General features: G+C 36.2%; 2 protein-coding genes across 7 annotated transcripts in view; both read right to left on the bottom strand.

Moving 5' to 3' along the window:
• Positions 1 to 4,534: 4,534 nt before the first annotated feature.
• LOC102584348 (vacuolar fusion protein CCZ1 homolog) lies at positions 4,535 to 19,777 on the bottom strand. Of its 2 annotated transcripts, XM_006361874.2 has the most exons (11): positions 19,532 to 19,777; positions 18,159 to 18,361; positions 17,372 to 17,465; positions 15,915 to 16,095; positions 15,779 to 15,817; positions 15,565 to 15,674; positions 9,738 to 9,833; positions 8,214 to 8,669; positions 6,276 to 6,431; positions 5,186 to 5,415; positions 4,535 to 4,803 (listed from the first exon to the last, which is right to left on the bottom strand). In XM_006361874.2, exons 2-11 carry the CDS (start codon positions 18,338 to 18,340, stop codon positions 4,776 to 4,778), a joined length of 1,572 nt encoding a protein of 523 aa, XP_006361936.1. In that variant the 5' UTR covers positions 18,341 to 18,361; positions 19,532 to 19,777; the 3' UTR covers positions 4,535 to 4,775. The 2 variants fall into 2 exon arrangements, with proteins under 2 accessions (XP_006361936.1, XP_006361937.1); XM_006361875.2 differs by lacking the exon at positions 15,779 to 15,817 and having other exon boundaries at positions 19,532 to 19,776.
• Positions 19,778 to 20,564: 787 nt separating this feature from the next.
• Positions 20,565 to 27,824, bottom strand: part of LOC102583810 (uncharacterized) — a 15,005-nt gene continuing 7,745 nt past the window's right edge. For all 5 annotated transcript variants that reach the window (XM_015302745.1, XM_015302748.1, XM_006361873.2 and 2 more), the window contains exons 7-8: positions 21,291 to 21,390; positions 20,565 to 20,903 (exon numbers count right to left, since the gene is read on the bottom strand). In XM_015302745.1, the coding sequence (XP_015158231.1) occupies positions 20,727 to 20,903; positions 21,291 to 21,390 (277 nt within the window). In that variant the 3' untranslated portion in view covers positions 20,565 to 20,726. The remainder of the gene's footprint in view (positions 20,904 to 21,290; positions 21,391 to 27,824) is intronic.

The following is a 27,824-nucleotide window of genomic DNA, read 5'->3' as shown; positions in this document are numbered from 1 at the left end:
TTCAATGGATCAAGAAATGATTCTTGGTCCAAGTGGGAGTTATGCATCTCAAAGTCTTATAAATGAATTTGAACTTCAAATACGTAAAAGTACAAGAAAAGGTGTACCTAAACAATCTTATGAGATTAAGGATCATGTTTTCTTGGTATCTCCTATAGAATTGGATAAACCTAATTTTGTAACTGAGGCATTATCGAGCCCTGAAAGTGATGAATGGTTAAAAGTGATGAAAGAAGAATTAGAGTCCATGAAAATCAACAAAGTCTGGGATCTAGTTGACATTCCCAAGGAACGTAAAGCTATTGGGAATAAATGGATTCTCAAAGTTAAACGCAAATCGGATGGGCCAATAAAAAGACACAAAGAATGATTGGTGGCAAAAGGTTTTACTCAAGAAATTGGAATAGACAATGAGGAAACTTTTTCACCAGTTGTGAAGTTTACCTCTATACGATTACTTTTAGCTATTGTTGCACGTTTAGATCTAGATTTACACCAAATGGATGTGAAGATCGCTTTTCTCAATGGAGAATTGAACGATACAATCTACATGGAACAACTAGTAGGTTTCGTTGTTAAAGGTCAAGAAAAGAAAGTTTGTAAATTGAAAAGATCAACTTATGGCCTAAAGCAATCTTCAAGGCAGTGGTACCTGAGATTTCACAAGGAGGTGATGTCATTTGATTTCACCATGATCGATGAAGATCATTGCATCTATGTGAAAAAGTCCAATGAAAATTTTGTAATTCTTTCTCTTTACGTAGATGATATTTTATTAATAATTTAGAGTATGTGAAAATTGTCAAGTCATGGCTTTCAAAATCATTTGATATGAAATATATGGGTGAAACGGACTATATATTGGGTGTTAAGATCTAAGGAGATAGTTCTAAGAAATTTTTGAGTTTATCTCAAGAAACTTATATAAAGAAAACATTGAAACGTTTTCGAATGAATAGGTGCAAATACATGGATACTCTTGTAGCAAAAGGTGAAACTTTAAGCCTTGAAATGTGTCCAAAGAGTGAAAAAAAAGGAAGACATGTCTCAAGTTCCTTATTCTAGTGTTGTCGGGAGTTTGATGTATGCTATGATGTGTACTCGCCTAAACATTTGTTATGTTGTGAGTCTAGTTAGCAGGTATCAATCCAATCCTGGAAGAGATCATTGGAAAGTTGTAAAGAGAATATTCTGATACTTGAAGGGAACTGCAGATCATGCACTTTGTTATAGTGGATCTGATTTAGTCATAAGAGGTTATATAAATGTTGATTGGGCTGGTGACCGAAATGATAGAAAATAAACATCTTGTTATGCTTTCTTACTAAATGGTGGTGCTATTTCATGGAAAAGTAAGAAGCAAACTTGCACAACTCTTTCAACCATGGAATCTGAATTCGTGGCTTGTGCGTCTGCAGTACAAGAAGTTGTTTGGTTAAAGAGATTCTTTGAGCATTTCAATATCGCAAAGAATTCTAAGGGTCCCATGATTCTATATTGTGATAGTCAAGCGGCTTTCGCATATACGAAGGTACCTAAATATCACAGTAAGATCAAACACATTGACATCAAGTATAACTTTTTGAGAGATGTAGTGGCAAGTGGAAAAATAACTTTGCAATACATTCTGACACGTGAAATGATAGTTAATCCTTTTACGAAGGCCATTTCTAGAGACATGTTTGAAAAACATGTTAAGGCTCTAGGTTTGCGTAGAATATGATGATATTTCTGTATTGTAAAATAACTTGATTGTTATAATATTCTCTTCTATATAATACTATTGGATTTATATTCAAATATGATATGCATGTGATAATTTGTAAGATATAAAGTGTGTCGAACAAGTCCCGAGATTGGCTCTCTCACATGAGCAATCGCCTCTTACGTTGGGGAGCGTGAAGAGATGCGTTTCACCACCATATTATGACTTGTTTTATGATCCAGATAAAAGTTTCTTTAAGAAAATGAGTTTAAGCATCACTGAAGAGAGAAACTAGGGTTAAACATCTGGAGGTGTTAAGACCAAGGTCTGTACGATGTTGAATAATCGAAAGAATGGACACATACACCAATCTAAGGTGTAAACATTGTACCACGTGTTTCATACCACGTGTGTCAGGAGATCAATGGGTCAATGAAAACATGGGTCCCTGCTTCTTCATTGTGTGAGACCCCGAAAAGTTAAAATGACTTTTCAATGAAATATCCTTTGACCTTTTACTGTTTCTTGAAGTTTCGATCGGTGTTGCTACTTTAGCATGTTACTAATAGTCATGAGCGATTCAGCAATGCAGTACATGTCTTGGAAAGCAGTGGATATGGAACAGATAAATTCGAGTAGAAAGGGAAGATAATTAAATGAACAATTCAACTTGTATACATAAGCCGGCTATTACACTCGATTGTAATTGTGTGTATAAAGTTAAACATGAACTCGAATTCACCTCTTTAAGAGGTTGAGGGATCGAATAAGTAACTACTGAAGTAGTGAATGACGTCTAGGGTATTGTGAGTAATAGTGTCCTTAAAATAGTAGTGAATTCTTTCCACATGTGATTGGATTCCTATGTAGGGCTTGTAAAACCTTAAAGGTAAGCTCTTCATGCTCACAAGTCGCACGAACTATTTGTCGTATGAATTGTGTGTCAATTGATATTGTGTTGACTTGGGTCTTGTCCACTATGTGCGAAGTGGGAGATGTAAGTTTTGGGTCGTGGGTCACCCATGTGGACCGACCCGACGCGATCCAACCCAAGATTTTTTTTTTTGAATAATAATAATAATAATAATATATATATATATATATATATATATTAATTTAAAAAGGGGTGGACTGTTCTAACGTTAATATGCTCTCCTTTTTAAATCAAGTTTTTCTTTCTTTTACGCTTGTTATGAGAAAAAACAAGAACAACAAAAAACACAAAAGAGAATAAGAAAATCTTCTTAGATTAACGACACACAACAAAAAGAACATTTAGTTTGTGAAACACTATCTTTGTTTCCTAGTGATTCAAAGAAGGATTTGGAGCAAATCATTCAGTTCGTGAATTTCATTCTGCTGCATACAACAATCAAAGGTACATGCACAAATCTTGTACCAAACGTTGTTTAAATTCTTTCACTTTTCAAGGATCAAATCTCTTGATTACCATCTTTTCTCAAAAGACCTTCAAGCTAACCATATATTTTTATAAGAAGTCTTTAATGAAAAAAGAAGATATCAACACTTCTGACCCAACTTACAAGCTTTGTCATACTTTTAGCAAATATTTTTTTTTCCCAGTGAATTACTGTGTATTTAACAAAGTGAAGAAAGAAAAATATTAGTATTAGTAAGGCATTGTATCAAAAGACTGAAAAAAGAAAAAAAACGAGTGTAGACGTAGAAATTATACTCGACACGCACTGTACAAGTTATACTCAAAAGCTATATATTGGACTAATTAGAGTCATTTTGGATCCCAATCATTATAAAAATATTTGTTGCTAAATTTTCTTTCAACACTTTACTGTTTTCAATAACTGTTTAATGTTTTTCTGTTAAATAGTTGACTACTAGAAATAGAAAATTGATTGAAAAATTATTTTTTTCTTAAAAAAAAAAAGATGATGAATGCATCCCTCCTTTACACTTTCAATTGCTATCATAGCAAGTTTCATATCTATTTGTTTTATTATAGCAAGTGAGAAAAGATTATGTCTTAACAAATCACCAATGCAATACTATTCCAAGAAGAAACTTCATAACTTAGCCCCTCTTTACTTTAGTGAAAAATATTTCTCGCACTGAAAAGTAAGAATGAAGACATTCATCAAGTCATATGATGTTTACATATAAAGAGTCATTAAGCTTTAAGTTATTACTATTCTCCTTACTAAGAAAGATGACAAAAGAGTAATGAAAGACAAGCATTAACAGTAGCACAAGTTTGGAGAACTTATCATTCAAACAATATTAATAATGAAATTCTTCAGGAGATCTAGAAATCACAAAAGAGGTAGTAAAATTTTTCAAAGAAAACAAAAGTGATGATCAAAATAAAAATGAGGAAAAATGCTATAACTATGAAAAATATGAACACATTGATAATGATTACACTGAAGCAAAGAAAATATACTCTTAAGAAATATCAAAGAAATAAAATATTCAGCAATTGAGTGATAAAGATGACTCAAAAGATTAAAATGATGAAACTGAAAAATGTCTGTGTCATGGCAGCTGAAAAATCAAGTGAGGTAAGATCTTGAAAAGAATAAATTAAAGAAAGGCAAAAAAAAAAACTTGAAGAAAATGAGCATAAAGAAGGAAGTTGCAACGTTGGAGCCTTGGAGGATAACATCTCAAGGGAATGTCAATTCCTAATAACTGAACAACAATAACAACATACTCGATGAAATTCCACATGTGAGGTCTCAAGAGGGTGGAGTGTACACAACAGATCATAACCCTACCTCGTGGAGGTAAAGAGAGTGTTTCCGGAGGACCCTCGGTTCAATTATAACATATCAAAATCAGACCAATCGGCTCTAGCAGACAACTCACATTCTTTTATTCTCTTCTTTTTCTTCACGTTTCTCTGATTTCCAGAAAACGGCGAAGATTCGACTGGGTGCAAATTGATACTTCAAATTACAGGGCGAAAAAATGCATCATTATACAAGTGAAGTTTATTTACTTACAAAACAGTACACACATTTGGACTAACAACAAAATGATAGCTATAGCTTTCTGTCTCTCGGCAAAATAAAAAATTGGCTTCCCAGTTCTATTACAAAGAAAAAACGCCACTGCAATACCTGTGCAAATTAAGAAAGTTAACATGAGAACAACAATATTCAAAAGATAGGGATAAACCCTTTTCACTGCAATAGGTTTACTGGGAAGTGTAACTTCTATACACAGTGCGCGAAAGAAATTTCAATGAAATTCGTAACCTGAAAAACAAGGTGGATTGTACTTGCTACAATAGGTTAAAATATATATATATTTAGGGCCAGATATATGCAAGTTAAATCCTATTGGAAACATAAGAAAACAGGGAGCTCATAGAGAACTTATTGATGCACATGTAGGTTCAAAATATCCTTGTGATTTCGAAAGTACTTCGTTAGAACTTAGAAGTGAAAATTTTCAGTAAATATGATTTTGGCTTGGAAACTTGGCTGGTGGAGATTTTACCTGTCACTGAACTTTTCAACAGCCTCAGAAGCGTAAAGAAGGGTTTCATTGGCTTTCTCAAGTACCATATAAAGCTCCTTTCCTCGTGTCAACCGAGAAATCACCCAAGCACCATTTTTTGCTCTAATGCATATTTCTTGGTCTTTCTCGCAGTCAGAGCCATCACATTTAACTCTGCTCTTTTCTAAGTCAACCTCTTCTCGAAGCTTACTCATTGCAACTAAAGAATCCTGCACACGTAATCAAACTTTTTAGAGTAACAGTTAAAATCTAATATTACAGTACACAAACCTGATCACCATGGCTAAATCATCCCATGAGAAAAGAACATTACCAATTCATGATTAACTCTCATTAAGCAAATGTTTTGTGAACTTAACAAGAAACTGGTCACCTGGTAAATGTTCAGTAACACAGGCACTCATGCAACAAGGAAAACGTCAGGAAGTTATATTCAACATGTACAGAGAGTGTGTATCATCACTTTGACAAAAATATTGATTGAAAGGTAATTGGGGCTTAATAGGTCACCTAATACAAGAACTCTAGGAGCAGATTTTGGTTCTATACATCTTTAAAACAAGCTACCAAATAGATGTTTGTCAATAAGTGGATGAGAGTCTTCAAAATAACAAGCAACCAAGCACCGAAATATGCGGACTGTGTGGTAGCCTATCTTTTCTTTTCTAATTTTCAGTTTTACTCGCTTGTGGTAGATAGCTCATACTAAGAGTGCAAGGTAGCCAAAAAACTCATTATGAGCCACACGCAAAAACCTAAGCATCATGGAAGCAACAACAAACAGCTCACTTCCAAAGGAAGCTAACAAGAAGTCTCCAACATATCAAATTATATGGGCCCCGAAATGCAACTTATCCAAAAATACAAAACCCCAAAATCAATGTAAATTCACTTTACCAATACTTAATTTTGTACAAGCTTTCCAACAGCAAGCACAAAAAGATGCAATTTAGTTCAGCTATACCCATACAATTATAACTCCAATAAATGTCTTGTCTTCAAAATTTCAATAGTACTGAGATTCTAAAAGCTTTGACAACCAAAATAAGGAAAAAGGAACTGATCTAACCTTTGTAAGCGTTGTTACTTTTCCAGGTGGGGATGCCCGAGAAATGTATTTATCACCATCCACAAGTAAGTAGCGGTAACCACTCACATGATATGCATTCTCGCCACCCCATCCTCGGGATAGTTTCTCTTCAACTTTGAATATCTTGGGTGAGGCCTAAAATTACAAGATATGTCATTAACTAACCAATATAATAATTCCATCTATCACAATTATGCTCGCCAAAGGACTATTAATCTCAAAAGCAGAGAATATTTTCAGCAAACGAAAATGGGAAGGGAAAACCCACGGAGAACACAAAGAAACATAATGTTGATAAAAGCACTATGATTGATATTTATTTCAGTTATTTTCACTTGAGCTAGTATCTTTGTTTTCTGTTTTTCTTCTCAGGGAACTTAGCAGAAACTTCTTGCATCAAGTGGTTATCACTTCTACCTGTGCCCACTCGACTTATGAGGAGTCAAACCAAGACTAGCTTGGTTAGTAACCACTACGAGCCACTATTTAAAGTCTTCTAAGAAGGCCTGTAAAACCTAGAGCAACAATATACAGATCGGATATGTATTTGTCAACTAAATAAGGCACGAAAACAACCAAGGAAAGAAACCCAGTACAGTGAGCTTCTTAATAAGGAAATGTCGAGTTTAGAATACAATTAAGTTGATGCTATTTTTAAGTTTGTCAACTAAATAAAATATAGACGAGGCTTAAGCAGTTATCTCCTTTCCTAGACAAAAGAATTCACAAGAGAAAAAACATGGGATACAAAATGTCTAGGACTGACCCTACTTTAGTACACCAAGGAATTGAGTTAATAACCAAACTTAATTACGTCAGAATGATTAAGTAGTTTGTAAATTCTAATTTTGACAAGGGTATATTATATATTTCCTTCCGTTCTATATTTGCAGTCAGATTGACCTAATGTGTGAGTTTGAACCCATAATAAAATGCCAGATTGCACATACTGAAACAAAAATGAAGAATTGGTGGGACGATTTACAATCCATGACAGTTCAAACTTCCATGAGATACACAGGCCTGGGAGTTGCTGTAGATCGCCATGAAGGAAAACTTTTAATCTATTGCCAATATAAACTGAAAAGAGTTCCAACTTTCCTGCTCATAAGAGATTGGCATTTCCCATTTCTTCGTTCATCCCAGCTGCAACAGTACAATAAACTTTTATTTCCTTGATTGTCCATTCTGTCGCCAGATAAATTAGGTTTTGCCAGCAACTACTCCAACATCCTGCCACCTCCACCCTTGCTAACCATCTATCATTGTATATATAATATATCCCCGACAAAAGAAGAGGAAATAGACACCTTCCTCCTTATATAGAAGGTGTGAGGTATAAAAAGGTCCAAGCTCCGTAGCGACTTTATGCAATTACTTTCTTTTCTGCGAACTGGTAAGTTCTTTATGCAATTACTTTCTTCTCACATTCACCATTGTTAACGTTAACCAAATGCAGAAAATCAACAAGAACCAGGCAGATATTACTAGGCTAACCCTTATCCATAGCAACACAACAACAACAACATACCTAGTGAAATTCCACTAAGTGGGCTTTGGGGAGAGTAGAGTGTACGCTGACGTTACCACTACCTGGTGGAGGTAGAGAGGCTTTTTCTGAAACCCTTATCCATAGCCAATGTAAAATTAAGACTGAATATTATAATTAACCCACTAAGTTTTATCTTTCAATGTTTCAAAAGAGGTCATAGAAAAGTTTTTAAGATATAAAGATAAATTTAAACCCTTTTCAAACACTGCTGCTATAAATTCCAATTTACAGAATGATGTCCTAAACACAGGGTTCCTAATTTGGAAGTCAGTGAAGGTCAAAATAAACAGCCTACAACAAGAAGTGAGTTAAACAAGGACCAATTTATTTTCAAGAAAATAAGACCATTTGTTGCATTGACTTACATTCTCCAGGATTTGCTGCTTCACCACTGACAACCCTTGCTCCCCATTGTGTACAGATGTGACAGGAATGAGAAGTATTATGGTGAGGCTCTTATACTGAAAAGCACAAAGATACATCCTCTCCTCTGTTTGCTTGAGCCAAATTGTTGGACTGCTAGGACACAAGCTGCCAACTTCTGTGCCCCAAATATCAGTAACAAGGAAACCATCCTTCCCTTTGGACCATTTCTCATGCTGTAAGGGCCTAACAACCTGATAGCTACGAACTCCAACTGGAGAAGTATCCCGTGAGTTGTAGTACCGGTCCAGAACAGAGTTAGAGCTTGTTGATAAAGACACAGAAGCATTAGAAGTAGTACTTCCTTTGCGTAAATAGGACCAGGAGCTAGCTCCAGCAGACAGAGCATTTGGGGTCAACCTCATGACTGTGTACGTGAATAGGTTAATCAGGTCATCCTGAAAAGATGAATAGTGACCATTCATGATTAGAGCAAAACGTGCATTTAAAGGATCCTCCATATATAGTTGGTCATTGCAGACATTATTGGTTTTGAATTGCAACTGCTTCTAAAACAAAGTTACTAAAGATAAATCTGGGAACTGGCATAACCTGACCAGGATGATCGCCTAGTTAAGTTGGGATCAGTCCGGGTTGAAACAGCCCAAGTTGGTTTCAACTTAGCGCTGGGCTGGCAAAAATTCTTATGGTTTGGGTCCGGCCTCGGACCAGGACCACTAACCAATTGTACCGGTTCTTTGGTGGGCAGGGCTGGGATTTATTTAAACTTTTATCATTGTACCTATTTAAATAGATTTTGGCAATAATTATTTTGAAAAATGTAAACTGTAACTTTTAAAATTAATCTATTTTTTAAAAAAATATTATTGAAAAACGTAAATGTGACATTGTATTTGTTTAATAGTTTGCAAGTTAAAACACGGAATACTTGAGGAAAAATAAGTAAAATAAACAGTAGCTATTAGACTATGAGATTTAACAAAAGTACAAATTAAAAAAAAAATCATTTCATAAAACAAAAAATTAACAAAAGAAATCTCAATCTAATATAGTGACATAGCATATTCATATTCGAATATATTTCGTTCTTTAGTGTTTGAATCATTTTTGACCACTTAATTTAACCCAACCTTTTAAGTGAACAAGAACTTCTGGTGTATTCCCCGAGAGTAAGCTCACTTGTCCCTGTACAGATGCAACCGCACAAACTGGAATCACCAGTTTTAGTTTTTATTTTTTGATTTGTACTTTGTAGTCTTCTTTTCCCTGCCGATCACAGACTGTCCAATTTGGAAGTAGTTTCACCTTTGACCCAATTTATGGGCTAGAGCCTAGAAGTCCTGAAACTGGCCCAAACGTAAACCTGGAATAGCCAGGCCAGTTAACCTTCCTGGGTCTATTTTCTGGGCCAGTTTCCTAGGCTAACCCGATCCAACTGCCAGGTCTAACTAGACCAGAAGTATAAAGAGGGAGTAAAAGTAAAAATGAGAGAGAGAGAAGCCTACAGGAGAAAGAGTTGTGGACACCAGCAAATCCTGGAACATGATCAGTGAGTAGCTCTGTTTGCAGCCAGCACATGATTCTAGCACTCTTACAAGTGACTGCGAATGCCAAATGCAAGAAACTGTAATTAGAATGGCAATAGATCACAAGATTATGGCATGTGCACAATAACGTTAGCCTTACTAGCAAAAATCTACATTGAGGCCTTGGATTTCATACACACCTCAATCAAGAGGGGACATAAAAAATAGAGTTCAAATCATCAGTTAGGCCATATATTATTTTTGAGAATTGATAACATTGTCTTCTTTAGCATTAAGGGAATGCTGGAAACCTTTTAGAAAAATCAGAAAAGAACAAAAAGTAATACTTACAACGATCCTAAGAATTCTAAAAATTGATCTGAATCCTCCAATCCTATCTCTTTACACCAAAATATAGAGATACAATGCAATTCTATTTAACCTTGAGAATGAAATTCGATATTATCTTCAAAATTCCTATTATTCATCTCTTTCCACACTGTCCACCAAATGCAATGTGGAATTAAATTCCACTAGGTCTTCTGTCTCTTGCTACCTCCTCTCCTAATCCAGCACCTCACGAAATCAGTTGTATGTTCTTGCATAGTCCATTTCACATCTGAAAAGTTGAGAAGCATGGACCATATTTGAGATGTGAAAGTACAATATAAGAATAGGTGACTAGTAGTTTTCCCTATCTTCCCACATAAAGAGCACCACGGAAGTATGATCCTTCCTTTCCTCCTCACGACTATGCACTAAACTTTTGTTGGTGCTGAATTCCTCCAAATCTTTTTCCATAAACTCTGATGTTTGCTGCTTTGCAGGTTGCACTCCTTCTTGTATGCCCTGCCAACTATGAAGATCCCATCCTCACTGTGAGACCATCTAACTGCATCATTGGTTGTATTAGTACCTGCAAAATCCCCACTTCCTCCAACAATTTGGCTACTCTCTCTATTTTCCAATCATTTAGTAGCCTTCTGAAATAAAAGTTCCAACATTGTTCTATCCAGCAATCACTGATCATTGCCTCAGAATTAGTGCACAAAATAAAAAAAATCAAGAAACGGGTCCTTCATGGGCACCTGTTTGATCCATACATCCCACTAGAATCTAGTTTTCCTACCATTCTCCACCTTGATATGTAAATTTGGTTCTAGCTTGAGTCATAAGTTTCTAATAGCTCTCCTAGCCCCCACTCCATAAGCATCAATGCTTACCTTACTACACCAGAATCCATCCTCCCCATATTTACATTTAATCAAGTCTTTCCACAAAGCTTGCCCCTCCTCAGTATATTTCCACAACCATTTTATCAAAAGGTAGTTGTAATGCTTCCTCAAACCTCTGATGCCCAAACCACTTTTATCTTTTCTATGCTTAAACTGTCTTCCAACTTGACCAGATTGTATCCTTTGATCTCTTCACAGCCATGCCAAAGGAAATCTCTCCTAAGTTTGTCCAATTTCTTAGTCATCTTTGCAGGTAGAGGAAAAAGAAACATAACATATGTTGGGAGAGAAAGAATCTAGGACAGAGTTGATAATGATGTGTCTACTACCAATGGAAATGTATTGTGCCTTCCATCTGGCTAGTCTCTTTTCAATCTTATCCACTATGTTGTCCCTCTTCTTCAAATGTTTGTGTTTATTGCCTAGAGGCATACCTAAGTAGGTTGTGGGAAATTTCTCCACTTTGCAACCCAAAATGTTAGCTAGCCTCTTAATGTTTGTCACAGTCTTGATAGGATATAAACTGCTCTTTCCCCAATTAATGTTCAAACCTACAGAAGCTTCAAAAAAACAACAAAATTTGTTTGATGAAATCTAAGTTGCTCCTCATGTGGCTCATTGAAGATCATTGTGTCATTTGCATAAAGTAGATGACAGTTCTTTACTATCACCATTGTTACCACTAATCTGGAAACCTCTGATCCACCTGTTTTGAGTAGCAATCCTCATCAAACTATCAAACCCCTCCATTAGCAGGATAAATGAAAAAGGTGATAGAGATCACCCTTCCTGATTCCCCTGCCTGAAGAGAAAAAGCCCACGGGTTCGTCATTTATAAGAATTGAGAATCTCATCATGCTTATGCAGAATTTTATCCATCCCTAAGGCTGGGCACCGGAACGGGTTGTACCAGTACCATTCTGGTCCGTTCCGGTACCATTCCGGTTCGTTCCGGTCCGGTAGTATTCGGGACGGGATGGGATACATTGAACCGGTACACGGAACGGAACGGTACCATGATTTGGTACCGGTTCATTCCGGTTCCGGTCCGGTCCCGGTAAATCATTTTTAATTAAAATAAAAAATAATATTTTTGTCATTATTTACTTTTATTAGCATTTCTTTTTTGTTTATTTAATTTTTTTAAAATTACAAACTTAAGTTATTTAACTTACAAGTTATAAGTATAACTTAATAACTTATAAACTTCAAAAGATTCAAATCTTTAAAACTTATAACATAACTACATAAGCTCAAAAACTAAAAAAAAACTTTATTAAACTTAACTTACAAACTTATATACGTAAAAATTAAAAAAATAATCTTTAAAATAAACTTAAGTAAAATTATTATAAATTTTAAAACTTAAATACTATAAACTAATATAACTTAGAAAAATAAAAAAACATTCGTATTTTCGTAATTCAAAATAACTCAAAAAATAATTATTATTTTTTGAAATAGCTATATGTGCCGTCCCGTTTATCCCATCCCGTTCCGTTCTGGTCCATTCCGGTCCGTCCCGGTTCTAGCCCGGTATATAGTGGGACGGGACGGAACCGAGCCTCCATCCCGGTAGTTCCGGTCCGGTTCATCCCGGTACCGGTCAACAACCCGGTCAAACCGTCCCGTTCCGGTTCGTTCCGGTCCGGTGGTCCCATTCCGGTCCGGTGCCCAGCCTTATCCATCCCACACATCTTTCTCCAAAACCCATTTCTCTCAAGTTGTTCAACAGGAAAAAAAAAAAAACAATTTACATAATCATATGCCTTTTCAATGTCCAACTTGCACATTTCCTCTAAGGTATTCCCTTTCCAACTAGACACAACACACTCACTTGAAATGAAAGCAACATCCAATATCTGTTTTCCTTTAATAAAGGTCATTTGGTTTTTGTTGACAAGCTTATCAATCACCTTTTTCAACCTTTCTGCCAGTAATTATGCTATCACTTTATAAACTACAGTAATCAGACTTATTGGCGTAAAGTCCTTTAGTTCAGCAACACCTATTTTTTGGGGATGATTGCTACAAAAGTAGCATTAAAGCTCTTGTCAATCTTCTGAATAGCATAGAATTCCTGTATAGCCTTTATGATATCCTCTTTCAAGATCTCCCAAAAGGACAAGTAAAAGGATTATGGGTAGACCAATAGATGTTTTCTCCATAGTACAGAGTTTTAAGCAACCCAAGATCTCTTCCTCCTCAAAAGCACTCTAATTTTATTTGCTCCTCTACACTGATGTTTGTGATCCCCTATAACTGTAGCTCAGGCCTCCACTCCTCTGGTTCTTTGTACAAATTTTGGTAGAAGCTTTTGATGGTCTCTTAACTGATAAAAGGGTCATTAGTATTCCATCCATCCACCATGAAAGACTCAATGGAATTGTACCTCTTGTGAGAAGTAGCTACTCTATGAAAAAACTTAGTAACTTTATCCCCCCTGCTTCAGCGACAAACCCAGTATAGTCTCTAATGCGGGATTTGAGAGGGTAAAGTGTATAAAGACCTTATGACTACCTCGAGGAGGTAGAGAGGTTAATTCCGAAGACTCTCGGCTCGAGTAACGATTATCAGAGCAGCTAACAGAACAATACAAAGGTAAAGAGTACATAGAAAATAGTAAGGAAAACATAACATACCAATGAGGGGCAATAACCATAACCAACTAATGTGATAACTGAAGCACACTAAATAATGAGGAATAACAAAGGTCGTAAGATAGGCCAACTACGAGACAAATGCTACTAGTACTAGTAAAAAATACAAATCGGGAAACAGATGCAATGCACCAATCAATCCTACTAGGAAATAAGACGACTCTCAACTACCTACTAACCTTATACCCTAATTCATGACCTTCATAACTTCTTGTCTAAGGTCATGTCCTCGGAGAGTTGGAGCTGCACCACAACGAGGATTCTTGATCTATGCCTCCACCTTATTTCTTCATTCTAAGTTACTTACTCATAGGTGATAGCCAAAAAAAAATAATTGTTGGATCTCCTCCTCTGTGAGCATTCTTTTGTTCCTGCACAGCTTCCCATTTGATCCAGCTCCTCCATAATCTCCTCCTTCTGTGCTTTTCAATTGTTTCGGTTATTCTTACTTCATTCCTTCGTCTTTCCTTTTAAGAATTTCAGCTTTTCTACTAGAAGAAAAACTGGGGTTCCATTTATTGCAAAGACGCTGCCACCACAATTTCACCTCTTCCTTGAATCCTTCCACTCTCATCCACCAATTTTTGAATTTGTAATAGGACTTCTTGAAATTCAGACCCCCACAAGTCTGTAGAATTGGGTTGTGGTCAAATCTCACCATAGGCATTGTAGATTGCCCAATAAGAGTGAACTGCTCCTCTCATTGTGAGCAATAAAGGCAACTATCAATTCTGGAAGTTGTATGTTGTTGTTGTTGTTGGAGAGATTATATCATTCAGTATGTTTGAATTCTAAAACTTCAATAAAGTTGCGTAGCACATTACTCTGTTTAAGAGTGTGCTGAAAAGGTGGTAATGGGTTGCGCCCTCTTAATACAAAGTGCACTTTGAAGTTGAGACATTCCAAAAAAGAAACATAGTTCACATGAATTGCCCAAAAGAGAAAAAGAAACAAGAATCAGGAAGATTGGAAAGACCACAAAAAATGTTTAGATTTACTGTCTAAGATGTAACCAAATTACATATATTATCTATTTTCCTATAGTATAGTAGCTGTAGGCAGAATCTTTTACGCAACTCAAGATAAGAGTTTAAAATTAAAACATTGTTATCTTCACAAAAGAGAGATGGAGAGAACATTAAACTACAGTTCTTCATTATTAAAGCTGTTATTAGCTTAAGTTTTACCTTTGTCGCTATAAACATATGTTCTAATAATGTTAATGAGGTCATACTGTACATGCTAAAGGTGGAAGATAAAGCAAGTCCACCAGATGTTTGATATGCTGAGAGACTTGGGAGTTTTTGGAACTATTCCTCCAACTACACGGGGCTAGTCAATTAGAAGGCCAGCGTAATAGCTAAAGGAAAAGGCAATGGTGATTACCAATTTTTTCTTTCATTCCTTGAATGTGAGTTCCATTACATGAAGATCTCATGGCAATCATGCAGGGAGCTAAAAGTGTAAAAGTAGTGAACAAACATGTATGTAAACCTATATGCTTGAGCCACCGTGGACTGGAACACTTAATCTTTATTAAGGCATTCATAAAATAGAACAGCGCCAAGTGTTTCAGTAATGACATCGCCAATTTCTAAAAAGATAGTAGCAGGGATTTTCTTGGACATCAAGATGACATGACCTTTTGGCAGAAGCTATCATGTGAAAAGAGTGAATTATGGTGGCTTTAGATTAGACCAGAGAAGCCAGAACTTGCTCCTAACTAGAGCAAATCGAAGCAACTGTGCAAACCTGATCAATTTTGGTCAACAAGACGAGCACAACAGACAAAGAGCTGAGCAATATAATGAATAAATCGAGCAAAACAAATAAATCCACAGATTTATGATTTATCTATTCGTCCCAGTATGGCCAGGCCTTCAGTGTAATCAATAAACTGACAAGACAAACCTGAACTTCAAGTGCTGCCTCCCTCCCAATAGTCAACATCTGTACCATTCCACGCTCCTTCAAAGAGTCACGGAAATTTGGCAAGTGAAGCTTCTTCCCAGAAAGAAAATCTGCCACAGAGGAAAATTAATAGGCAAAGCATTCAAGATGCAGTCTAATGTTCAAATTGCACAAACTGAAATGAACTTATTAGATACAGAAGCTACAGTATTACCCCAGCAGCGAAATTCCAATGAAGGCCGCTTTTCAAATGCTGACAATCATGACTTGCAATGAAATAATTTGAACAGGAATATTTTCTTATAAAAGTGATAAAATGCATATTTTCAAGGTAGCTAATGATGCCTCACCACTTAAATAATCCATGATGAAATAATACAAATGTGTCCGAGTAAGCCCTCCACTTGGTTCTCTATCAAGTAATGCTCTGATGGACCCATGAAACATCACAAAGAGAGAGTGAACTTCTTTAAGAACATTCCGTAAAGCAGCAGTCCGCCATATGGCTTCTGACTCACTTTTTTCCACCACCTAATACCACCAGAAAAGCAAATACATAACAGAAGAGTCATAAAGCATAATAAATTTCTTCTGCAATGGAAATAAAACGTGAGGAAATTTGAGTTAGTCCAAAAGATGTGTGCATTAAGCCTTTCTTGTTTTCATAAGGAAGTCATACTTAGCTTCCTTGTCAAAAAGAGGTAAGTCATACTCATTTTTTCACCAAGAAATGACAGTCATGCTTAATTCATTCCATCTTTGTCCAGTCAAATTTTATTAAAGAATTTCTGGGAAATCTATTTCACAGCCAACTGCATATACAAATCATAGTATTGCATTAAGAACCTACTGAATTAGAGATATTATACTCATCGACAGCATAGAAAATATTGATAAACTCCACAAAGCACTGGTGTCTGTCAAGGTTGTTATGTCTATGTCTAGCATGAGACCAACCTTACTCCATTCTTAGACCATTAATGACATGTCTGAGCACGCCAAGAAGTAGGGACCTGCCATGGTCGGTACGGAAGTTTTGCAACTATGATGTTTGGCAGTTTATTTAGACTTCAACCAGAAGTATTATGGAACAAAATTTCCTTTTGAGTTACCACTTCTCTAGTTCTCTTTTCATCCTCCCTAATCTAGTCCTCAATCTTCTAGATTTCAGTTCACTGCATGCGACAGTCCTGGAACTGTTCATAAGTAAAATTATTCAAGTATAACAAGGACAATACCAAGAAGCAAGTCAGGATGTACTGGCAAATTTTTTTACTTTTTTACGTTGGATGATGTAAATTTTTATTTAGAAACAGTAACAAGATGGTACTTCAGAAAATATTAAAAACGGGACTTGTTTCCACTATATATTCAGATTCTAACAAGCCTTTTAAATTATTCAAATTCAAAAGTAAATTTCGGTTCATACTCACAGATGTCAAATCTGATGCTATATAAATCTGATGGTGCAGGATGTAGCATTAGATCTATGAAATTTGTGAGTTATATATCCACTTATATCCAACAAAGCTTACATCATTGAGATTATAGCAAGCCTCCACAGTGATCATACTTTCAAATTGTAGCAGGTAGAAGGACAGACCAACATCATATAATCTCTCAAAACCAGTTCAGATAATCAGTGATCACCACATGTAATTATTTAATCCGATAGTTGGTAGAACTTTCCTTCATCCATTTCACCAAAGAATTCTTTACAATTTAACCATGACAGGTAACATGAAATGCCAGAAAAGTTCACTAATTGAATAAAGAAAAATGATTATATTAGTGCAAGAGGCCATACCATCACCATCCAGATATCACGCTCTGCCTCATAGAAAACATGGGAGTGCATCTCTGCTTCTATAACCTCACAAGGAGCCTCTGGAGAGAATATTCTGCACGGAATGAAAAAAATATAAAAAAGATCATCATATCACATACAAGAGCCATCTAGCATACAACAGCAAGAAGTTGACAACAGCATCCAGATGGCTCAGTTCACATTCAAGGAATATCTACCTTACAGAGCAAGAAAATGAAGATAAATATAAGACGAACTACTCTTGATCTTAAAATAACCCATCCACGTCAGAATCCCATTGCTCTTCATTAAGAAAATCAATTCCAATTTAGGAACAGTCATCAAGCTCTTTTTTTAAAACATCTTTAATGTCTCTAATATGAGAATACATGAGCACAGCTAACTTTCTACCTAATGATATGGCTGAAGAATCCTTTGGATAAGAATGACTATTTATGAAAGGAGATGAACAATGAAAACATATACCTAAAGCTAAGAACTGAAGCTATATCCAGCAATACAGATTTAAAATCACATTGCAGATCAGCTATTGAAACAGCATTAAAGAAGTAATGTAAAAATATAAAATCGTAGCAACCAATCCAGATATCCCATCTTTAAGCAAGAGTTTCTCAAAGAACCACATGAATCTTTTATTTATTTATTTTTGATGGGTAAAGAACCACACAAATTTTTTTTTATTTATTTTTGATGGGTAAAGAACCACATGAATTTCTACTCATTAATAGATACAGGTGTAGATATGTGAGTGCCAGTCGCAACAAACCTGGTGAATGTTATGAGTCCTTCACTAAGCCCTATCACAGAGAGTTGGGTGGGGAAAGGCAAATCAGCAGGAAAGAAATATAAAATCTTGTCCAACTCCTGCCCTTCATGTTGACCCCTTCTCAAATCAAATATGCACAATTTCATAGCTTCACTAACAGAGCTTGCAGCCGAAATTCCCATTTATCTGCTTCCTTCCTATGACTGAGATATCAAGTTTCCAAATCACAAATTAGACTAGGTTCACAAACAAAACAGCAAATATGAATTATCATACAAGACTTTATTGATGTGATTTTACAACACGCATGCATTACGTCTACATAGTTAACCCCTCAGCTTGTAGCCAAATCCCTTTTACACATCCGAGTTCCACAGGAACTTTTACACACCAACCAAACGTGTGTCTAATAAACACCTCTTTAATTATGTAGCAAGTGCATATTTCACACAGAAAAAGGGCAAGTGCATGGACCACTTATAGTATCTTATCTAACAAAAAAAGCAATCTCCTTCCCCAAGACAAACAAATCCCACCCTTCTTCTATGGTGGTTCAGCTCAAATTTTCAAACCAAGGTATTGATCCACTGTTTCAATCTGGTTTTTAAGCTTCCAATCAGTAATAGCAATCGAACTCAACACAAAAAGTCCCAGTTCCAAAAAAGGAATCAACCGCAACTTCAAATGTTAAAGGACCCAACTGCTATAATTCTATAACCAAGATCTTGAATCAGTTCCAACTTCAATTCTTAACCCACAGGAAGAATTTTCAAATAAGTTTTGTAGCAAAAAAAGTGTATCCAATCAAACTCTTTAATCAGCAAATTATTTACCTCAAACAATAAGGGGACCGAAAATGTTGGAACCGATGATGGGTGAAAATGGTGGAATCAATGATGTCTCAGAGATATTTGTGAGAATGTCTATCTATGTAAAAAAGAAAAACCAGTAACATACAACCAGTAAAGTGACAGTATATGGTAAAGCACTAAATCTACATTCAGTTCTTTTGCTTTATAATTATCTGAAATTCACAGGATTTAGTTTTCGTCAACTACTTTAAGTCCAGAACAATAGTTACCCAGTATCACATATTAGAGTAGAAATAAATAAAATTTATCAACAAGGCCAAAATTCGAGAAAGAAAAAAAAAACCCATACCTAATTTTTTTAACAAAGCGCAATTATAATTTAAATTGACCAACTTTCCCCAAAACCAAAAATAAATAAAATATTTTACTATAATAAGCAGGAAAAAAAGAGTTATGATTCTGAAAAAGTAAAGAGGACCCAGATGAGATATGGTAAAAAGAAAGAATCTTGCTAAACCCATAAGCAGAAGTTGATAAATCAAAGATGAGAAGGAAGCTCACCAACTTGCGGTTCATATTCTTGTTGTTTCCACTGGTGATTGATCGAAAGCGGAAGTGATTATTTGGTTGTGATTGACATTTTGCGATTGTTTAGATAAGGATTCAGATTAGGAAATTACATGGAAAAGGAAGAGGAAGTTGAAATCGGAACTGAACTTCCTCTCTCTGCGTTTGGAGTTTGGACTATGCCTATGTGTTCGTTCAATATTTGCTTCAGGATTTATGTGAACCCAGAACGCAATTACATTTGTTGACTAACAATTTCTTCGTAAAATTAACTTTTTAATTTAGTATCCAATTTTCATTGAAAAATTACTTTCTATAAAATAAATTAATTAAGAGCTCTTTTGTCCAAGTGATTAAAAATTACTTATTCTGATAATTTGTATTTGATTAATTTATTTTAAAAATACTTTTGATAAACATATTATGTTTAACTAATATTATTTTAAAAAGTTAAATCACAAATAAGAATAAGTATCTATGCACCTTTACTATTAAATTTATTTTATAGAAAGAAAATTATTTTATATAATTATTATAAAAGACTTTAATGATATTTTACTTGTATTTATTGAAACGTATATTTCAAATTTTCAATACATAAATAAATCAAATAGTGATATATTATTAACATGAAGATTTAGCTATACTAAAAAATATTTAAAACTATTTCACAAATTAAATCAGTAGGAAAAATTCACCACAATATAAGTAGAATTTGTTAGCTGCAAAGGTAAAACTATGAATAATAATATATAAAATGTAAAATAAAACACATGTGTATAAATTAACAAAACTAATGAGTTATGCTAATAAATTAATAAGAGATATATATTAAATATATATAAATGGTATGACATTGTTAACTTGAAAAAAATATTTTTTTGCTCCGCACAAAAACTGTTTCTGCTTCTATTTAAAAACAGTTTTACACCTCATTTCTCAGAGAACGAAAAAAAAAAGAGAGTATTTTTTTCTTAGAAAAAAAAAATGTTTTTGGCCTCCCAACCACTTGCCAAAACAGACCAAGTAAAGGAAAGCAATGCAGAAGTTATGCATTTCTCTTTCGGCATCTATAGAATTGTTTATCCTCTAAACATGTCCCTGCAAATGAGTTATCTTCTAGTACTATACAAAGATAGGGAAAAGGCAGGAGTTCTATTATATCTTCAGTTACAAAAAGGGTTGGCTGCTAAGTCACTCGAATAAGTAATACAACCATGACAAAGACTAATGTCATGACAAAGATCAAAAGCCACTGGAAGCATGTTGTCTTGAAACTCCGCGAATACACATCCATTGCTCTGGAAGTTGCATGCCCTGTACTTGCCAGGCTATGCTCAACTGCTTTCTCAGTTGAATCAAGTATCTGCATCCACATTATATATGACAACTATGAGGACAATATTGACAAAGTGACTAGTAAAACCAGAGACTAAAGTAAAAAGTTTGTAACTAGACAAGATGAATAAGAAATCCAGTGAATCTGAACAACCTAAATACCACAGTTTTTTATTTCTTTTCCGCACTGAATTAGTAAAGAATCTTCAAACATGTAGTAATATCAGAGATAGACTAATAAAATATTGTTGTGTCAGAAAAGATAGTTTAGGTTACCAATGGCCTCAATTGCCTCCCAACAGGCAAAATAGTTTAGATTGGAGACACAAAATCACTCTCAAAGCAAAAATTGTTAAGAGAGTAAGTTCCCAAGTCCCAACAATTTAAGCAAAATGAAACGAAACAAAGACTTTACTTTCTCGGTGTTTTTGATGGATTGATTCATCATGAGACTGCTCTCTTTGAGCTGCCGTGCCAAAACAACCATTTCATCAGTCAAATCCTCCTGAAGTTTCCTGCAAAAGATGAGAATATCTGATAGTTTATCAAGTAGACTCTACCTAACTAATCTCACTCCTCTCTGAGAGAAAAAAATATTGCATAAATAAGTGATTAGTTTCTGTGGTTACTTTTCTCCTACAATGAAAAAGACTGGACAAACAGATGGTAGTGGCAAAGATGCACTATGGATCATGTACTAGAACAGTTGGGAACATACATCTAGTTGAGGCACATATACATACATCACTTCAGATGGAGGCCTAGGCCTCCTAAGAGCCCCAAACTATCATCTTCAATTTTCAAATATATGCTTCCAAACAACTCTCTATCCACATGTGTTAGTTGCAGAGATGATGTATAATTCCTTTGCTTCTGTGCAGTGCCTCAGCTCAGTGATAAAAGTAAGCCTCACAAGTGTAGATAAGCAATTTTACTTGGATCATTACCAAGTAAATATTTCAAAACAACCCTTTTTACAAAATAGAGCCCTACTTGCGTCCTTGTAAAAAATGAAGGTTGCTTACACAATTCATTAGTTCATCTGCAATATTACAAGTCTCAATGTTTCATCTTATGCCAAAAAACCGAAGACAGCAAACAATTAGACTTCAGGTTTATGAACTCGAAGCATCTCTTATTTCTCTCCCTCCACAAATTCCATACAATATTGTAAGGGATGGCGTTTTGGATCTTCTTGGTGGCTTTTCCTATCTTTCTTACATACCAGCTGAGATATGCAAACTTAAACCTGTTTAGCATCTAAAAGAAGTTCAAAGACATGTCCCACCTTTCCAAAGCAACTGCACAATGTAAGTACAAATGATTGGTATCTTTCATTTCTTGACCACAAAAATGACACCTGTTGCATAATGTAGATCCTCTCCTTCTCAAGTTTTCTTCTGTAAGGCGTGACTCATGAAGAACACCCAGCCAAAAGAATAAACTCAAAAGGGTACTTCACATTTTGTTCATTATTAGAGACTACTTAGGGGCCACCTAAAGGGAGTTGGATTGGGCAGGGTTGGGTATATACCTGTACCCGCATGGGTTGTGGAGGTCCACTGGGGGACCGTACCAGTAAAATGCCAAATCAGCTCCAGTAATGAGGAACCGGACCAGCGGGGTTTGATGGTAACTTTTTTTTTATAAAAAAATTCCGTTTCAATTTGACCGTTGGTCCCCCCAAACAGCTATGTTTCAGTTTTTGCAATTTAAGCCAATTTTCTGTTTTTTGTTGTAAAAAATAACCCCTCCCCTTAATTTTCCCTTTACAAAATCTATAAACCACCCCCACCCCATCCCTCACCCCCCTATCATATTTTCCCACAACTCTCTCTCTCTCTCTAATCTTTCAACTTTCATCTCATTTGAATTATCTCTTGAAGTGCTAGCAAGATTTAATAGTTTTCTTAATTATGAGTTTATTTTTATTTTGGTTTATTTGGTAATTCAATAGTAAAGAGCAAGTTGCACTTGTGCTACCGTCCAAGTCAAGTATTCAACTTATTGCAGCCCCTTAACACCCTTATCTAAGAGTCTCTTGACCTCCTCATGTAGTGTATCCAGTTGTCACTGTGATATACTCTACCTTTCCAGCATCCCTAACAAGATTGATTTTACTTCCCCAATCCAAGCAATGCATTTTGAGTTTAAGGTCCCATCCTCCATTCTTCCTACATGGTAACAATAGTGAAAACCTGAAGAAATTGTTTCCTTTAAGGACATCTCCGACCCATAACACCAAATTTTACACCAAAACAGGGTTTGGTGTAAAATTTCGTGTTGGGTTGGAGATGGACTAAAAGAGTATGCCCCAGTCTAGGATTTTATCTTATCATCTCTAAAATTATTAAAATAGACCTAAATTTTGAGTTCTACAGATGATGCCTTATCTATAGGAGGAAACAACAGCCTTTGTGCACCAATGTTCATCTGCATACCATAATTTGCATTAACAACCTTCCCCACAAAGTTTCATCTTCGTGGTTCTATCTCCATAACCATTTACATAGCAAACATCTACAGAGAACTCACACATTCACACACACACCCCTCTTCCTTTTTTTCAGTGTTAAGACAACTTTTGTGTTGTGGTTGCCTTCCCACGAAATGTTCTTTCTTCTTTTGTCCAAATATTTCAAAAAATTATCAGGCACAAGAAACAAAGACATGAAGTAGGGAGGAATGATGTCTAATCAACTGTTTATGAATTAATCAAATGATGTCTAATCAACTATTTATTAGTTAATCTTCCCCATATTGACAAATTATTTTTCTTTCGAGTTGCTAACCTTTTTCAAACTTTTCCTATACTTGCAAAACTTCAATAGAATTATGCTCATCTCCTAAAGGGAGCCCTGAATGCATTGAATTCTCCTACTTTTGCACCCAGATATATTTACAAGTATTAGCTTATTGCCTTATCATCCATACATCAGACGTTGCTTAGGTTTATATTCAAACCTGAAACAACTTTAAAAGCCAGTGGGCCACCTTAAGAAACATCATATGTTTTTCCTTGTTTCACACACTAACATTGCACCATTGGCATAGAAACTATGTGAGTTATTATATTATTGTCTTTTTATTTTCTGAAAAGACAGATGTTAAGTTATTGTCCTCTGGACCAAAAAAAAAAAAGATACCTACATACCTTTATCATATGGGATATTCCCTCCCAGGCACGAATACCAATGCACTTTCTCTGTCCTACTTTCTAGGGCAGTAGAAGACCATTTTTCCGGCAGCAACCACCGGAATCTTAGCCTTTTCTTTCTAAGCCAACAATTATCACCCACTGTGATAATTGCTACACACTTTAGCCTAGGATGGAAGAGAATAGAATTTATTTTAATGCTGGGTTTAAGTCATTTGACATCACTAGATGGAACTCGAGCAAGTCTGAATGGTATGAATGGGTTGAAAGAAGTAGAAAGAAGATGACGAGGTCAGTTATGAGCAAGAAAGCTATGGAATGGATATGTTTCTGCCTGAGAGAGGCTTCAAAGGAGCATAAAAAGGAGACGAGAAGATGGAAACTAGCAGATAGAGAGGCAGAGCTTTTTTGTACTAAGAAGCAAAATGAATATGGGAAATTTATGAGCGTGATAACCTTAAATAGTGGTGGAAGGTCGGGCTTAATCATACCGGAACTTGCATTAAATGCAGGGTGGGTGGATATTGCATTAAAGATTGAGAGATTCATTAAATGTCATCAAAGAGAGAAGGAACATTCTTTCTCAAGGGTGACGGAGGAAGAATACTCTTATGCTGAGGCTGTCCAACAGAGTAAATGGGGGAGCAGTAATTTAAGAAGAGCCGAGATGAACACCAAGAAAGGAAGCATTCTGATTACTAAGCCAGTGAATATTAAGGAGGAAGATCTCCTCAAGAGATGTCTTATAGGATATTGCACTGCAGGAAAGAAGGAGAAACCAACTCTGGCGGATATCAGGAGCTGGTCCTCAACAAACTGGAAAAAGGTCTTTGGAGTCAACATATATGAATTGAACAGCGAAATGTTCCTTTTCGAATTCCCCAATAGATACATGGCGGAATTGATCATCCAAGGCCAATGGAGGTGGAAGAGTAGCATATTTCATCTAGATTGGTGGAGTCCAACAACAGGGTGCACTCCTAGCCCGTCAACTGTGCGTGAAACTTGGATTAGAGTAGTGGGGATTCCATTGCATTTGTGGTCTAGGAAGGTCTTCCAAGAAATTGGGGATCTGTGTGGAGGTTGGATTGAGACAGAAGAAGAAACTGAGCTAAAAAACCACCTGAAGTGGGCAAGGATTCTGGTGAAAAACAACGGGAGAAACCTTCCGAAAGAGGTCTCTGTTGCTTGTGATGGAATCACATATTTTTTTCCAATTTGGGCAGAAAGCAAACCCAGATTCGAAATAAGGCCGGAAAGTGGAGGCATAGTCGCCGGGGAAGATGAGGTCTTTTGCCCAGGGAATAGGTTTATCCAGAGGTCTGATGGCGTAAATATCTGTGACATAGTACCAAAATCCCATCCTTTTAGGGATTTTAGTACATCGAAGCACGTGGGCTGTACTTCGACAGCTAGAAAGACAATGGGGAATGGAGCACGTGAGAGGCATGTGAGTTTTTTAAATGAGAGGGCTGAACTGGGCCCATCAGGAAAGCCCAAGAAGAATAACAATTCTAAATGGCCCAATGGCCCTGATTTTGCAGCACATGTCATCTTTAATGATTTACAAGGGACAAAGATCGGCTACACAGAAACCCATAAATTGGCTGGTGACATAACAGCCTTGCACGTGTTCAATTCAGGCCAAGGAAAGCAGAACATGAACACAAAAGTCGTGACAGAGCTGCTGGAGGAAGAAATCAGGGGAGATTTGATGATAACGGGAGAGGAAGAACCTAACTCCACAGATAGGGGAGAGGATAGAGAAATTACAAAGTCAGGGGAGACTGGGCTAGCAATACAAAGCTCAAACACAGAAATAGTTAATTGGGAGGTGGAGGAACCTGTACCAATTATGGTGCAGCAACAACAAAGGGCTCAAGATGTAGACAAAGCGAATTCAACATGGGTACAACAGAACTTGATAAAACTGGGGAAAATCTTTGGGATCGATTTCCAAGGGCATGAAGAGGAGGCAACAGAGTTACTACTACAAATAGACAGTTGCAGACAAGTCAGGAGAATGGAGCAGGATACAGAAGTTAAGAAACTCAAGATCAAGGGTGCACAAGAACTTAAAAGTCTTGTAGCCTTTGATGTAAAATTTAAAAGTTCTGGAAGTAGGAATAAGGGGAGGAACACAATTTTCAATACATGATGAAGTTTAAGCTAATATCATGGAATGTTAGGGGATTAAACGACAGGGAGAAGAGAAGGGTTGTACATAGTTTGTTGTCTGGATGGAGAGCAGATATAGTGTGTCTCCAAGAAACAAAAATTGAAGGGGATATTTCAGAGATGGTAAAACAGATTTGGGGAGGCAGGTGGATTAGACATGCCTGTCTAAAAGCAAGTGGAACAAGAGGAGGTATCTTATTGATGTGGGATGCGAGGGCATGGATGGGGGAGGTCTTGGAAATTGGTTCTTACACCATTACTTGTAAATTTGAATCACAAACCCAGAATTTTAGCTGCCATATATCTGGAGTGTATGCTCCTAATTGTTACAAGGAAAGGAGACTTGTATGGGAAGAATTGAGCTCAGTAAGGGGGTTGATAGAGGGACCCTGGGCAATGTGTGGGGACTTCAATGTATCTAGGTACATATCTGAGAAGAAGAACTGCAACAGAAGAACTAAGGGAATGAGAGAGTTTTCTGATTTCATAGAGGACATGGAATTAGTTGACATGCAATTAGAAGATGCTGCATACACATGGTTTAAGGGAGATCAACAGGAGGCAGCCTCCAGAATTGATAGAATCATGATTTCTAAAGAATGGGATGATACCTTCAACAATTTGAAACAGATTCCTCTTCAAAGGCTGGGCTCAGATCATATACCAATAGCGTTGATTACTGGTTGCTGGGAGAGAAATAAAAGCTACTTCAAGTTTGAAAATTGGTGGCTGCAGTCAGAAGGATTTGTGGATAGAGTTAGAGAGTGGTGGAGCTCCTTCAGTTACACAGGAAGAGTTACACAGGAAGACCTGATTATGTTTTGGCATGCAAACTTAAAGCACTGAAACTTAAGCTAAAGGAATGGAAACAAGAAGAGGGTGGAAATCTGGGCAGTCAAAGAAGGAGATTGTTAGAGCAGTTAGCAGAATTAGATACAGAAAGGGTAAATAGAACTCTCACTGTGGAGGAAACGACAAAAAAGGCTGCAATCTTACTTGAGTATGAAGAGCTAGTCAAGAAAGAGGAAGTTTCATGGAGACAGAAATCAAGAGTACTATGGTTGAAGGAGGGAGACAAGAACACCAAATTCTTCCACAAAATGGCAAATGCTCACAGGAGATATAACAATATAGATCAACTCATGATACAAGGAGAGGTTACTCAAGAGAAAAGCAGAATTGAAGGGGAGATAATAGCATATTATAAGAACCTGTATAGAGAAACACATCAATGGAGACCTTATAATAATGCTGAATGTCCAATGTTGACTGAAGAGGAAAAACTGTCCCTGCAAGGCAGATTTGAGGAGAATGAAGTTCTAAATTGCCTAAAGCTATGTGCAGCCGATAAGGCTCCTGGTCCAGATGGGTACACAATGGGTTTCTTCATCAAGTGTTGGGATGTACTGAAGAAAGACATCATGGACACATTTCAAAACTTTTATGAGCAAGAAGTCTTCGAGAAGAGTTTCAACGCTACCTTCATTGCACTCATTCCAAAGAAAAAAGGAGCCAATGAGTTAAGGGACTACAGACCAATTAGCCTCATAGGGAGCATTTACAAAATACTCTCCAAAGTTCTCACAGAAAGGTTGAAAGCTGTGATAGATAGAC

This window comes from Solanum tuberosum, unplaced genomic scaffold (genome assembly GCF_000226075.1).
Source record: "Solanum tuberosum cultivar DM 1-3 516 R44 unplaced genomic scaffold, SolTub_3.0 scf00378, whole genome shotgun sequence".
Classification (NCBI taxonomy): Eukaryota; Viridiplantae; Streptophyta; class Magnoliopsida; order Solanales; family Solanaceae; genus Solanum; species Solanum tuberosum.
The sequence above is the reverse complement of the archived record's forward strand: the minus strand, read 5'-3'. Positions and strand labels throughout refer to the sequence as shown.